This window comes from Hakea prostrata, chromosome 2 (genome assembly GCF_041222555.1).
Source record: "Hakea prostrata isolate BN-2017 chromosome 2, UWA_Hpros_2, whole genome shotgun sequence".
NCBI lineage: Eukaryota > Viridiplantae > Streptophyta > Magnoliopsida > Proteales > Proteaceae > Hakea > Hakea prostrata.
The window spans coordinates 54,719,140-54,734,696 of record NC_142601.1 but is presented as its reverse complement, the minus strand read 5'-3'; the positions used below and the strand labels follow the sequence as shown (position 1 = coordinate 54,734,696).

Sequence of the window (15,557 nt, the reverse complement as noted above, 5' to 3'; positions counted from 1 at the left end):
GTGCTCTGCAATTAATGCATATCACTTGCAGCGATTAATCTTGACCATCTATTTTCAAAAAGTGTACTATCAATTTTTGAGAAATGAACAGTCGAGATCTCAATCTTAATTGTTCGTAGTACAGTGCTGCGCATTAATTACGCAATACTAAAGTCGAGCTCCATATTTTTTATTATTTACCTTTTTCATCCCCTTCACCCCACTTCACTATCCTACGTATTAACTAAATGTAAGGGGCTCAACCCTTCCGTTATGCATACACTTTCTACTTTTAATGCTTTGTATGCAAAGGTTCAAGAACATAGTAGACATCTGGAGAAGAAAGACAGTTGGGCCAGCTTGCCAGAAGAGATCATAGCGTTGATACTTTCCAGCTTGCCAGAAGAGATCATAGGCATATGGAGATAGAAGATGCATTCTTTGGAATTTGCAAGAAGGTTTTATGGCAGCTCAATGTGTGGGAATTGGGTACTGAAGGCGCTTCCACAGCCTTAATGGAGTTGAAAGCTATAAGGGATGGATGTTGTTGGCAAAGTTGTTGGGAGTGTTCTATCTCCAAGTCAACTCTTACTTCAAACTTGGAATAGAGGCCTTGCAAGGATATGGCTCTTCCATATATTCACTGTACAAAACTCTTGTTTATGAGACCTCTAATGCTCTTTTTTGTATCAATTCTCATTTTCTATTATAGCTATTTAAAAGAAATAAATAAAAGAATTGATTATTGGTCTGGTTTGGTGAATTTTGTTGAAAATAAATTATAGAATGAAAAATAATTTTGGTGTAAAAATAAAAAATTGTTGAAAATAATAATGAGCAAGTGATAAAAGAGGGAAAAGGTATAATTTTTATAAAAAAATATGTATTGATTATTTTACCCTCATCTTAATCATAAAATTTTGGGTACACTTGTGCACAAATGGAGAGAATGAAATTCTCACCATAATCCTTAATAGACAAAAAGTTTATTATGAATTTTGGAAGTTTTTCTATTATTTTAATAAGAATAAAACTGATAATAAATGTCAAACAACTTAAAATAATGAAAAAACTTCATAATTGAAAATGATAATTGATACCAAAAAGAGCCTAAGTTTTAGATTTCAGATGTATTTGGTTTCAACATTTTTTGGGTCAAACAAAAGATTGCAGATACTCTAGCTAGGGATGCAAATCATTTTAAACTTTGTAACCATTGTAGTGGTATTCCACATTTCCACCTACTTTCATGTCCTTGACCTTGGATCCCTTTAATTTATGATATTTATATATTGCCCCCCCCCCCCCCCCCCCCCATCCCCAAAAACAACAAACCTATTTCACTCATTTTTCTCCTCAAACGTCTCAAGGCGATTTGGTGACTCTGTCCAGTCACCATGCCTTCTACAGAAAAAAGAACAGTCACCATGCCAAACACGGTGCTGGCGATTGGATACGTTTCTTCCGACAGAAAAATAAGATGTACCTATACTTGAATTTTCCTTCTCAATGACAGACAGCAGACCAACTTCCGCGTGACCCATATCAAAACATGTAATATTGCTTAACAGCAAGGATGTGTTTGAGCTTTGAATTTGGTTGTGTGATAACCCAAATCAAGAACACTTACTGGTTGTGTGATAATACAAGAATCAAAATATTCAACATTTTGTCACTGCAGTTTTTCATCAGTCTCTTCCTCTTGATGCAGGCTTCTGCCCAGATCAGGCCAATGCGCTCTGTAGAACATAAATAACCAACAGACGGTGAGTTCTTAAAGATGATCATAAAGCCAAACTCATAAAATTGCAAAGTATCAGTATCCAGTTTGGATCACATTTGCACAAGTACTCAATTAATTAAAAGTATACTGCGCTTGCAACGTCCACAACACCACTGTTTTAAGTATAGTCAAACCATTCGAGATAAAGATTACAACAGCCATACGGCTCACAGGACAGTAAACTATCACTGAAAAGTTCACGTGCTGTTTCAATTATTCAATGATCCATAAGTCCTAGGCCTTAAATATTTGGTTGAATTGTTTTCTTTGGCCCCCAAAAAACAGGCCTCTCAAGAAGTCCCATGGTTAAAAACATTCGAGTGAGTTAACTTGTTTGTCCCCTTTCATGCTGGCTTAACTTCTGGTCTGATAGATTAGATAGAAAGCACTACTTAGCATATCAATAGTTTGAACTTCAATATTCCTAATGCCCAGAATAACATATTGGCAGACCTAATGCCCAAAATAACATATTGGCAGAATTTTTTAGAATCACAAAAAGAATACTCACAAAAGAGGGGGTTGGGGGGGGGGGGGGTTGTTAAAGAAGGGTTCTGTAATTGGAAACTGAGTCATCCAATCAATATGCTACTTCCTTTTAACCAGCAAAGATATTGAGACATACTATCTGATACATGTTCAAATCCACATAAACCGACAAGCAATGAACATGCATAAGATGGGACACCATCACGACGATAAACACCACCAAATTATACATGGTACCACATTCTAGGCTTCTAGCCATCCAAAGGAATTCCAGAAGATCGATGAATCATTCACAACTTGCTCAGTAAGCAGCAAGAAAAGAATTATGTCAACCACTACCTCAAGTTTGATGTGATAAATTTTAGCCATAAAGAACCCCTCATGAAAAAGTTATATCATTTCTCTGGCCAAAGAAACTGATGGCTAATAATCCAGGTAGAAGATTGGAGGGCTACATAATTAATATAGATTAGAACTTAAATATGAACCATCCAATCCATCCCTCTCTAACAGGTCCATAGAAGTAAATTAATAAATGAGACATATCAATGAGGTGGATTCCATTCTTGCTTTTTATCTTTTTCCAGCCTTTAAAAGGCATGGCAAAACATAAGCAAGAATGGACTTGAGCAGAGGACTCTTTTCCCTTCAAAGGAATCCATAGCATGAACATCAGAGGAACACTCACTATTAGACTGAGGGTTCCACTGAAGGCAGAAAACAACCACCTTTCCCACGGGATAGATAAGGGAACTAGGGTTTATAACTTGGACGTCATAGAAAAGACCCAAATGTCATAACAAAGTGACTGACAAGAAATCATCCTTCGAAGAAGAGTCAGCAAACAGAAGGCATACCTCAAACTTTTGCATATGCGCGCTAATGCATCTGATCCTGTTCTTGATGCAACATCCTCAATCATGGAAGCATTTGCTAGATTAACACCATCTGCAAGCCTGAATTCACATAAATCTTTCAAGGAGCAAGCATCAGTCAACACAGCTGAATGGCCACCACCAGCTGCCAGTTTCCTTATTTCTCCAATGCACCTGCATAGGCATACTTCCTTTGATGAAAGCAATAATCTAACAAAAGGAACTTAATTCACAAGAACGATGTCAACACATTACCAATCAACAGGTGATGGGTACCAAGCATAGGTTGATTTCTCATTAGCTGCCTGACCATAGCTATTATAACCCCAACCATAAATCCTTCCATCTCTCATAGAGACAAGTGTATGAGAATGTCCACATGCAACAAGTTGGACACCTTCTGGGATAACCAAAACAGGAATATCACGGAATAGTGTATCAGACCCATTGGGAAAGCATGCAAAGTATCCACTCTCGGGTCCCAGCCCTAACTGCCCAAGCTGCCCACCACCCCAAGCATAAAGAGCCCCCTTTACTGTCAAAGCACATGTGTGGACACCACCACCTGCAACATCCTTCACTGTGATTCCTTCAAGAGCAACCACTCGTCTGGGCAACAGCTCTTTATCTACAGATTGAAGGGAACAATGGCCAAGTTGACCCATATTCCCTGAACCCCACGTATACCTGAAAAAATAAAAGAAAAGCAGTTACATAACATGAATAGTCCACCTGATCCAATCATTATTCAAGAAGCTCAAAGTACAGACGACAAATTGTGAAATATTAGCATACAAATAGAGAAAAGCAAGTCTCAATCCAAAGTAGAAGTTCTAAAGAGCCAATGGTCCTGCATCAGCAAATTGTAAGGGTATCGACTAGACGTAATTTGAGCCAACAATTTACTTTCATGCATGTGTGAATAATGCGAAAGTTAAAACCACCCCAGAAAACAGAAAAAAATAAAACTTTCTACAGTGTTTGAAGATCCAGTGCAAAAAATCATGTGCAATACTTGTACTTCAGATAGAGTAACCAATCCATGTATTCGGAGCTGCTAAAAGATATAATGAAGGGGCTCATCAATATGAAAGGTCAGCTGAATGGGAAAGGCTTGTGGATAAAAAGATTCATATTTAATCAAAAGACATGAAAACTGAAAAAGCAAATAAAACAATAAACACATCTATCAATAAGAAATTCACAAGTACGAAAAACCATATTGGGTTATTATGACTCGACTAAATTTATGTTCACTATCAATTTGATAGGACAGAGACTAACAAATCAAATTTCCAGTGCATCCTCCAATCTTCCAGCTAATCACGAAATCCCGATTAGAACAGCTCTCTAGACTTCAAAGACTTTTCAGTTGTGTCATGGGGTAACCACATTTGTCATGTGTAATAGAAGAACTCTATCTCCAGCAATGAAGGTCCTTCAGATCACTTACACATCACCACTTTCTGATATAGCTGCTGTGTGGTACTCCCCGCATGACACTTTAATAATCTTCACAAGCCCAGGGGCTTCATCTAGGAATTTCGCATAAGCACTTAAAACACGAGCCCCCTGGAGCCCTTCACAGGTAAAACCTCTGCCAAGTTGACCATATTCATTGTAGCCTGGTTTATCAGAACAGTAACACAGCTCTAATTAATACACTGTAGAAATCCATGAGAAAAGATTCAGGTTTTCTCTTCCAACCATTCATTTTATCTAACAACAGCCAATGTTTAAAACTTAATGCATTCATGTTCATGCTTCAAATTGTTCAGCGACAGTAACATCTTCCCTTAAATGTCATGAAAGTGCAAGTTGAACTACCAACAGAATTATAAAAGCAATTCACAGGGTTTTAAACAGAATGTTTTTTTTTTCATAGCAGCAGGGATGGATCTTATCCAAACTTTACCCCATGCCTGAAGTAAGCCATCCTCAGACAAAGCCACCGCATGAGCTGCTCCACAGGATACTTGGCAGATGATCTGTAAAAATGCAACATAATACAGGGGATAAACAATGATATAGAAATGATGGTGATGGTGACGGTGACAGAAGAAAAAACATGCAAATAAAAGAATACAACTAATATATGTAAGAATTAACTCAGTCCTACAAAATATAAAAAGAGTAAATTCTTCAGCTGGTATTGCATAAATAATATCAATTTTCCCATATTTATGATAAACTACTTTGATCCACGTCTGCATTCCTCCTCTTTTAAGTCTTGGTTTCAGATTGATGCCTATATAATTGATTGATACGTTTCCTTTTCATCAGCATAAAAACGTATGACAAAAATGTAATTAGGTTGCCTAAGGTCCAACCCAAGCTAGTGAAATTTCAAAATAAATTTTAGAGAAGTTCTGGATCTTCTAAGAAATGAAAACGGAATACAGTTTAATAACTTAACTTAAAAAAAAAAAAGAACAGGCCTTTCTGAAATTTCAAAAACAATATATATACATATATGTGTGTGTGTAAGTGTAGTTACCTTTCTTCAACCTCTCTGCAGGTCAAGACAAAGTAATGCAATCTGTGGTTTCTCTTTCTTCAACCTCTTGGCAGCTCAAGACAGAGTAATGGAATCTGAGGTTCAGAACTCCACCCAGAAGGTAGTTCTGTAATAAAAGAATCTTCAAGGCCACTTAGGAAGGCCAGGCCACAAAGATGAACTTAAAGGTGGGGACAAATTTTTTAATTAGACTGACTAATGGGTTATAGTAATCAAGGTGTTGCCTAAGTGTCCAAACTCCTTGGGTCCTTGCTGCCTTGTTGGTGTCACTCCCTCTAAAATGCCAAGGTTGCCTTGCTGCCTTGATAGCTATTCGACAGGTAGAAGTTGAATAAGAACAAAGAGAAAAAGAAGAGAGATGGCCGGGGGGGGGAGAGAGAGAGAGAGAGAGAGAGGGAGGAGATGCTGGGGTTGTGGAAAAGATACTGGCTATGAATAAAACAAAGCTTTAAAAAGCAACCCAAGATTTGAGGCTTTCCTACAACCACTTGACAAAATCTAGAATCATAATAAGTCAATACTACTCCCTCATATGGCCAGGGATCAACTGAAACTTCAGATGATGGATCACAACTGCTGATTCTCTTAATCCCTAATAATTCCAGCAACCAAGCAATTGAAGAATCCAAGAGGTCCCACTGAAATAGGTCCTTGTATTACAGAACCAGGTATGCATATCAGTTCATAAGTCTTATTCCATTAGGAAGTTGAGCTGAGAAACTACAGGAATGTTCCCCCATAAGTGGGGGACTGATCTGCCAACATTGTAGAAGGAAAGGGAAGGCAGAAATCAGGAGACATTAAAGGTTACAGAGAGAGGAGACAGTATCAGTGTGAGAATTCCCTTAACTGACCACTTGGTCCACTCTTTCACTTTTCGATTCCTGCACTATCGCCTTTCATATGAGCAACCAAGTCACCTAACCCCAGCATGACCACTACAGAAACAAAATTTCCCTAGCCCTTTCACCGTGAAACAAATCCAAGCCTTTTTCCATGTCCCAGCCACCTTTCCCTGTTTTAAAATCTTTCTTATTAGCCAGAACTTTTGTCTGACTTTGGGTATCATTGGAATAGGCAAAACAGAGAAGCAATTACAATATAGGAAGAAAAATAAATGGAAGAAGAGAGAGGGAAAGAAGGAATAGTAAATACTAGGAAGAACTAACTGTTGGAAGAACTCAGACCTAAGTCAAGAAGAACAAGGGAGAAAGGAGATCATGGTATTCTAATTCAAGAAGTATGATTCCACTGAGGAAGGAAAGTTAGCAAAGCATCCTAAATAATAGGGACAGGACTGCCCTGCCTCGTCAACATTCTTAAAAATCTACTAAGCACCTCTAATTCGACAGGCATGATTCCATTGAGAAAACAAAATCTTAAGAACAAAACAGAACACTGTCACATAAGTTATTTTTATTAGCAACTGATTTTTTTAGTAAATCAATATGTTAAAATGTACAAAAATCAAATTGAACAAAAATTAACCAATGTTCAAGTACTAACAAGGAAATACCAAATATGTGTGAGCACTAATTCACCTGCAAGTTGTTAAATTTTTTTCATACATGACGCCATATACCTTTAAGAAATTTTGGAAAAAAATTGGCAATGTCTTAGTGTGGGCGGTTTTAGCTGTCTAGAAGGTATTAGGAGCACCACCTAACCAGACGTAGATGTATATATGCAACAGAAACAGATAATGAGGGAGCGGACCTAAGTAATATGAATACATATTTCTATAAGATACTATGTGAAATGCGATTTCCAAACCTTACGTCGAGGAGCATGGGCCATGGACCACTTGGTCTGCTCAGCTCCATAGCAGCATAGCTTTTCTTTTTTTTTGGGTTGGGGGGGGGGGGGTGGGGGTGGGAATGAATAGCATATTACCAGCAAGAAATTTGATTCAATTTTGCTTACAATGCACTCAAGGCATCAAATGTCCTGGACATAGCATAGTCACTCAATTCAACAGTCTTATGATCCCAAAAGCATCTGGGTTACAGGTGAAGTAATTCAAACCCTGCAAATCAGGTTGTGACTTCTGATCAAATTTTTTTCATTTTTCTCAAATTTGCATCAGTTTCAAACTTTAGATTTTTTTTAAGTTGCATAAAAAATTCTACCACAAAATTTCTTGTTTCTGGGATTTAAGAATCCTAGCCTCCAAAGGATATTCTCTTATTACCTCCAATACAACTGTCAGATTCAGATCATACTTTAAAGACTTGTTCCACTGCTTGTTTGTTCATCCAACTAGAATTTCAGACTGGTCATAATTGTTAGAGATAACTTATATGGTTTTCTCACAGATCAGACTATCCCTATCCCTACAGTCCCATTACAAGCTAATTACTGGAAACTGGTTCAAGAATAGCACTGCATTATGATATCTTCCAAATCTAGAATGATCACAACAATAACTCAGCCTTATCCCAACTAAATGGGGTCGACTAAATGGATCCTTGCCCCCACATCATTCTCAAAAATTTAATGCTAAGACTAGTTTCTTATGCATATGAAACGAAATCCCTTATGGCTGTAAACATGAATACATGGAATATCTCCTACATTACTCCAAAGATGAGTCAAATTATAGTTACAGAGTCTAAGATTATGTACCTTGTTTGAAGGAAAGGCTCCCCAATATAAACGTGGACAGTTGGAGCCCTGAAAAGAGAAAAAGGTAAAAGCTTAATGATAGGCTAAATCATTAGAAGTACAATAACCTGAAAGGCTTATGGGAAGTACCTGATTTTGCCCCCAAACCCAAAGTCTACTGGTTGAGATAGTCCCATCGTTTTCCCGGGGTTCTGCAATAGCAGCTGTACAATGTGCTCCACAAGACACAGATTTCACATATTCTGACTGCAACAATTTTACCTTTTGTGGATGTCTTCTACCTTCTTCAGTTCCATCCCCGAGCTGACCAAAGTCATTTGCCCCTAAGTTCAATGAAATAGAAAATAATCAGCTCCACCATGTAAGGCTTACAAATATTGACAATGATGTAAACAAGATGAAAACAAAATGAAAATACTGAAGAAGAGGAAGGTAATATCACAATTATCAACCCACAACAAATTTTGTTAAATCAACTTCATTGGCAGAAGAAGGTTTGTCTAAAACATCGTTCACTGTGAATCAAATGCCAAAAGAAATATAATTCTTCAAAAACAAAACCTCCATTTCTGCCTGAAGTAGAAATATCAATTATAAGCCCTACGTTTTAACAAAAAGAGTACTCCATAAGATTTTAATATTAGGTAAAGGGTCCCAAGCATTAGAGCTGCTCAAGGAGTTCCACTCATTGCTATGGGTGTCTTGAAAATAGCATCCTATGGTCTGAATGTCATAAAAGGGCATCTCCACCACAATCAGGTGAATCCCTCCAGCAAAGACAATAAAGGAAACAAAGGATACATGGCTGTATTCTGATCGATATCCAACCTCTAATTAGGGCCTTTAGACTTGCTGCCCTGCCCTTGGAAGCCCAAGTGAAGCCCTAGACTTGCTGTCCAGCAGCATTTCAATTTATTACTGAATTTCCATACTTATCTTTTCAGTGGTAGTTTTGTAATTCTGCCCAATCTAGGGGTAATTCAGTAAATTTTTTGATCAGTTATTTAAGTCATTAAAATGCCTATAACTTAGGGTCGTACTCCATGTACAGGTTGAAATATAAAGACCTAATTAAGTTAGTACTTTATTTCCTGCTCTAGGCCTGTTAATTTCTTTTTTGAGTTAAAAGTTCAGTTAGGAATTCAAACCAGATTAGACCTCCAGCTTATTCTGTATAAATAAGCCCCTCCACTCGATAAGATGCCCAATTTAATAAAGTATTATAAGTTCAAGTCACCTTATGTGAGTGTTGCTACTGTATCAGTACTTTATTGAATTTGGCAGGTCAAAAATTGAAAAAACATTTAAGGTTCTGGCTACGTCAAACCAGATCTGTGCTATGGCCAAATAAACGGCTTCAAGAAGCCATATGATTCATTCAAAAGCTCTAAGAGGCTCCCCATTCGGGTATCTGGCAGCCCACACTCCATTTCCTTTTCCATGTCACCTTATTATTTATTTATTTATCAATTTTGGACTTCCCAAGGCACCTAAAATTCAAGGTAATATCTACATCACTCAACTATTATATCTGTTCCACCCATTAAGCATATCATCCCCCCAATCCTAGCAACCTTAGATCCTAGTTTGACCCCATTCTGACCATCCAATTTCAAGATAATAAAATTTTCTTGAATTTTTGTACTCCTGAAAACCCCCAAAAGAATAACCCCGTATCTACCTATCCATCTTTCAGCCCATTCTAACACCTATACACCCCAATTCCCATTTCACAAGAATTTATTCCACATCTCTCATGGGCCAAGTAATCCTTGAAAACCTTTGAAACCTAACCCTTTTGCCTAAAGCCAAACCTAACCATCCTGTGTGTGATATTAAGCCATTCTACATGGACCATCACCATTGGTATTGACAGAATCAATCCCATCACAGCCCATATCATGAAACCCCATCCCATAACCAAAACTCCAAGAAACCCTTTCTTGGTCCCATTTACAGTTGGTCATCTGTAAAGATCTTGGAAGAACTGGCCTTCATTCAGATAAGGCTACAACAATTGTCTCTCCAGCCAAAAACAATGAAGGAAATAAAAGAAAACATGGCTGTATCATGATGACAAGCTGAGGCACAAATGCTCATACATTGGGCTACAGCATGACATGCTATTAGAGTTCCTGAGAAGAAATACTTAAGATGTAAGATTAAGATAAGCAATGAAGATATAACATGTTAACTTTTAAATACATATTTCCATGTGTTTGATCAAAGAGGGGGGGAAAACTACTGCTCAGTTTCTATGAAAGGATAAATGCATAAAACACCAGATACACCATGGATCCTGTGTAGACATGGAAGAAAGATGAAAGAAAAACCCAAAAATAAAACAAAAGTTTTAATTCTCAGCTAATACTAATGCCCACCAATGTGGAAACTGAACCATCTTCTGAGCCCTTCACCACTGATCAAGGACCTAAATTGGCACCTCCCTTTGCTCTTGCCATTGCGTTCCTCCTCTGCCATGGGCATGTCTGTGTTCTCAGAATGTTCCTCTTCTGCAACAATCATTGTGCCAGCAAAGAAATTCTCAGCAAGGGTGAGGTTGATGTGTCATGGGATGTCAACTGGAGTAGGGAAAGCAGGTTCCATTGGCAGAGCCTCGGTTCCTTTAAAAAACCGCAGGGCAATGACAAGACCAAGTAGGGTGTGAGGCACTGGCTCAGTACTGGGCTGAAGAACTTGCTCATCGTGCTTGGCATTGCCAACTTCTTTTGACAGTGCTTCATGCTTCAACTCTTTCCACAAGTTGAGTGAACACCCATAGCTATCAGAGTAAGGCAGAGACAAATAGTGCACCTTCATCTCGAGAGATGACCATTTCTTGATGCAGGTACATAACCAAAGTGGACTTGTTTTATTAGGAATCAACCTAAGCCTGGATTCTATACATGTTGGGCCATTGGACCACTGGTTTTAATCGTAATACGCCGCTTATTGGGACTAAAATATGGGTAATAAGAATGCACAAAGGGTTTCCTTGTTGAGCATATTGAATTTTCCTTTACTAGTTACTTGGTTTCTTTTACTTAGTTTCTCCTCAATGTCCTTTTTGTTTAGCTCAATTGAGCCACTTCTATGTGGTTCTTACTAGTTAATTGGTTTCTTTTACTTAGTTCCTCTTCAATAACTTTTAAGTAAAAGAAACCAAGTAACTAGGGTTTCCTCGTTAAGCATATTGGATTTTCCTTTACTAGTTGGTTTCTTTTACTTAGTTTCTCCTAAATGTCCTTTTTATTTAGCTCAATTGAGCCAGTTCTATGTGGTTCTTACTAGTTACTTGGTTTTTTTTTTTTACTTAGTTCCTCTTCAATAACTTTTGATTTGACTTAGTTGAGCCAGTTCTATGTGGTCCAACTTAAGTTGCTGACTGCATTTGTTTTATTAGCAAAATGTTAGTAGAATCCACACAGCAATGCTTATTACGTTATATACTAAAAGTCTAAAACTAAACTCTTGTTTTCAATCGTTAACAAAAGCAACGAATGGTCACAATGGTAACCAATGATTTAAAAATAAACTTGCTGCTGTTGTTGCAATCTTCTCCATTGAAATCTCCCTTGTGTTTGACAAGGTCAAGATTGGTGCTTGATCGAATCAAATTACAGGTGTGAAGATCAGGCTATTAATTTCAGTTTGTTCTCACTCTTCCATTCCATCTTCTTGCTTTACATTATAAAAGTACTGCTCTACCTATTCTGATGTTTCCTCCATTTACAGGTTGATCAACTATCCAGTTTACTCATCATCAGATGCTGATCGAATCAAATTAATGATCTGATTTGAGATTTGGTTTCTGAACCTAATAACCAATTCTATCTTCAAGCAATCACCATTCTCAATATCAGATTCCAATAATTATTTACAGTAATCCTATTGTTACTAGAATGGCTTGTCTTTGATATATTCATGCTGACGGTTCAATTGAGAATTTATCTCCACTCTAATTGTAATAATTTCACACTCTGATTGTAATTGAATGACCTACTTTGAACGGACATTGAGTCTGATGAGATTCTCATTGGAGCTCTCGCTTCGACGCCCCCTGCAGCATCTTGGCTCTGACCGCTTCTCTCCTGCTCTGCCGATCCCTGCTCACCCTTAAACTCTTGTTTCCACTTGGCCTCTCCCTCGGTCTACAATCCTCTCTGCTTCCCCCACTTTTTCTCTCCCTTCAGCCCTGTAACTACGGTTTCCTTTCCCTTCTTGCAAAATTCCCCTTGTTGTTCCATCTCCCTCTCCTCCCTCAGTGGGCCCCCCACCCTTTCCCCCCCCCTCTCTCTCTCCCCCACCTTTATCTAACCCCTCTCTTCCGTTTACCCCTTCCCCTGCAAGTCTTCATACAGACCCAAATCTGCCACTATGGGCTTCCCTTTCTACCTCTTCTCCCTCTGGGCCCAAACCAGCCCACTCCACCCCACTAACCTATTTTGTACTTGACCAACATGCTAAAGTTTTAAGCCCATAGAATAGGCCCATGACCACAAAAACACATAAACAAAGGCCTAACACCTAGGTCGATTTCAAAGGAAAATAGATCAATTCGACGCTGGGTCTGCACTAAGTAGTACATGTTTTAGCCTAATTAGTTAGGCTGTTAACTAAGTTCTATCTTAATAAGTTTCTTTTTAAATTTATTTTTTTTTTTGGATGAATAAATAATTAAATTAAATGAAACACCGAAATACAAGAAGCATCCAAAAGGGAGAGGATCAACGAGAGGGATGGAATTGGGAGTTGAGTCCCCAGAGCCCAGAGGACAACAATGAGCATGTTCTTTGGGGAATCCAGACAAGAGATCTTCATCCCCTCCATACTATATCATCCATATCCTAACCCTGACATCCAATCAAATTTTCACCTGCATCGGATTCCTCAAACCCTAGACCCCCAGCCCTTTCCTTGTTTGATTGAATTTCCACAAGCAAGAAACTTCAAACCTAAATTCCAACCATTCTAACCATCATGATTCCTTCATATTTCAGGAACAGCATTCCCTCAGTAGCCCCCCCCCCTTTCAATCCCCATCAGAGCGCCAACTTCCTCCTGAAACCCTAACTCTAGCAAGCCCTAAGTTTCCTTAAAACCCTAAGTTTAAGGACTTTATTTCCAGCCATCAAGTTCTGTCCAAGCTTGGACTGAACCTAGCCCCCCCCCCCCCAGCCCTAGCCCTGTTATGCCTCGATACTAACATTCAGCCCTAGTTCCTATTCTAAACCCTAAATCTACAAATTCCCCAAAGTGAATAAATTAGGAGCCTCTTTTAATTTTTCCTTCCAAATAGATAATAATTAAGCAACATCCATTTCACAATTCACTTAGAATATGAAGAACTTCAACTCATTCTCCAGGGAAAACAAAATCCAGAAAGATACGGTGAAAGCAAGTAACGACAACTAAGAACAGGAGAAGAAGAAAAAGAGACAAAGGTAATATCTCCAGAGTGAAGAAAGCATACCCCAAGTGAAAAGTGAACCGTCAGAGGCGACAGCCGCAGTATGTTCGCGACCACAGGCAATGTCCAACCACCGAGAATTGAATCCCGCAGGGCACCCAAAAAGCTCGGGTTGTAGACACCTTGGGAACCTCAGCTGGGATTCTTTACCCTCTCTGGCCGTTTGGCCACGCTGGTTATAACCCCAGACATATATCGCACTCTTGGTAGCAAGTTGCACAGATCGTGAATCGCCCAAAATATCATGAATCTCCATTATCCACGAGTTTTACTGATAACAAAAATAAGAAGCAATACCAGAAAAGCAAAATTAGAGTTACAAGACCCAAGAAAGTATCAACAAGAATTGGAACTGCGAGTCGCATGGAGATTCAGAAGAAAATTGATGGAAACGCATTGACCAGAAATAAACAATGGAGCATCTATGTTCCTAGCGCAAGGAATTGGAAGATTTTCTCCCGGATACCAAGAAAATGTTAACGGAGGAAGAAGAAATTGCATTAAAAACATTTAATCAATATCACGCACCTGAAACTGAAATGCGAACTTGCAGACAGATGTAGAAGAATCGTAGAATTTTTTTTGGTAACAGATGAATCGTAGAATTAGGGATCTACGACGAAATGCCTGGAACTGATCTCGACAAGTTTCAACGAGAAATAAGAACTTTGATATCCTTTTTCCAGTAAAGAGAAACGTGAACCGTGGATTGACCTTCAATAACTTGGCGAGGAGAAGGCATTATTAATGTGACTAATTTATCATTGGAGAACCATGCCATGGAATAAGAATTATTATTACCAAAAAAAAAAAAACAAGGTTGTAAGAATTATTAAACTATTTTTCATAGAAATTTCACCTCTCATACTTTTTCAGTCTTCCCACTTCTGTAGATTGAAGAAATCCATATAACTGATTGGAATGGGCCCAATGAAATGGGCCTTTTATGAGCCGGTAGACTTTGATCACATCCTAATTGGAGAAGCCCATGCAACAACAGCATTGGTTTTTGCACAGCAGCGGCAGATCGAACGGCCTTTGAAGGGCTTAATTAGAACGCTGATGGAGTAAGATGGGGCAGCTGGGCCCAAATCTTTCACCTGCACCGGTTATGGAGGAGATTATTCAATTGTCTAAACTTTGTCTTGTAATTTTGAGTTCATCTCTAGGTATTTAATGGCTAGCCCACTCTCTAGCTCAGGAAGCCCTCCCTTTGGCAAGGAAGATCGGGTGGCCAATTTTTACTATGGGCCAAGTGGCCAAATTTTTTCTTTTGGCTGGGAATGCATCTTGTTCTTCCCCCTTTGAATAAATGTATGATTTTTACCAAAAAAATTATACAGGATGTAGGGGAGAGGGAGGGGGAGGGAAGGGTGAAGGAACTAAGGTTTGAATCTTAGATTTCTTTGGATTCTCAAGTTACATTTATGGATCTTGACATGTCTAATCTCAAAGCTAGATACTCTTTTTTTATCCAAGAAATTTGTTAAAATGGAGATTAATAGTCTTAAGTTTTATTTTAATTAATTTAAAAACTATGATCTTCCTTTGAAATTGAACATGTATTAAGAATTGAATTATGTAAGTCGGAACATAAAATCACCTCTCAATTTTGATAGAGGATCCAAACTCATGCTTAGGAGGTTGGCACCCCGTATACCATAGCTTGTCCACGTTTTCCTTTTTCTACTTTCACTTTATCCATTTTTCACTCTTCTCTTGGTCCATGCTTCTGGTGGATCTACTCGAAAGAAAGTGTCGGAGGGACCCATTGCCCCTCCTTTAGGCATGATAGCTAGTGGCCTATATGATGACCAT

The 15,557-nt window shown here is 38.5% G+C and overlaps 1 protein-coding gene across 1 annotated transcript; it reads right to left on the bottom strand.

Annotated features, from left to right (window-relative positions):
- Window positions 1–1,319: 1,319 nt before the first annotated feature.
- On the bottom strand, window positions 1,320–14,475 carry LOC149024939 (Regulator of chromosome condensation (RCC1) family protein). Its single transcript, XM_089145131.1, has 9 exons — window positions 14,268–14,475; window positions 13,743–14,010; window positions 8,399–8,592; window positions 8,270–8,317; window positions 5,042–5,114; window positions 4,580–4,751; window positions 3,382–3,813; window positions 3,109–3,300; window positions 1,320–1,718 (listed from the first exon to the last, which is right to left on the bottom strand). Exons 2-9 carry the CDS (start codon window positions 13,993–13,995, stop codon window positions 1,652–1,654), a joined length of 1,431 nt encoding a protein of 476 aa, XP_089001257.1. The 5' UTR covers window positions 13,996–14,010; window positions 14,268–14,475; the 3' UTR covers window positions 1,320–1,651.
- Between the last annotated feature and the right edge of the window lie 1,082 nt (window positions 14,476–15,557).

Excerpts from the sequence above, each read along its gene's own strand:
- LOC149024939 (XM_089145131.1), bottom strand. The coding sequence starts at position 13,995 with ATGGAGATTCATGATATTTTGGGCGATTCACGATCTGTGCAACTTGCT. Across the intron at positions 8,318-8,398 it reads GGGTTTGGGGGCAAAATCAG|GGCTCCAACTGTCCACGTTT; the intron begins GTACTTCCCATA and ends TTCTCTTTTCAG. Across the intron at positions 1,719-3,108 it reads CGCATATGCAAAAGTTTGAG|AGCGCATTGGCCTGATCTGG; the intron begins GTATGCCTTCTG and ends TATGTTCTACAG.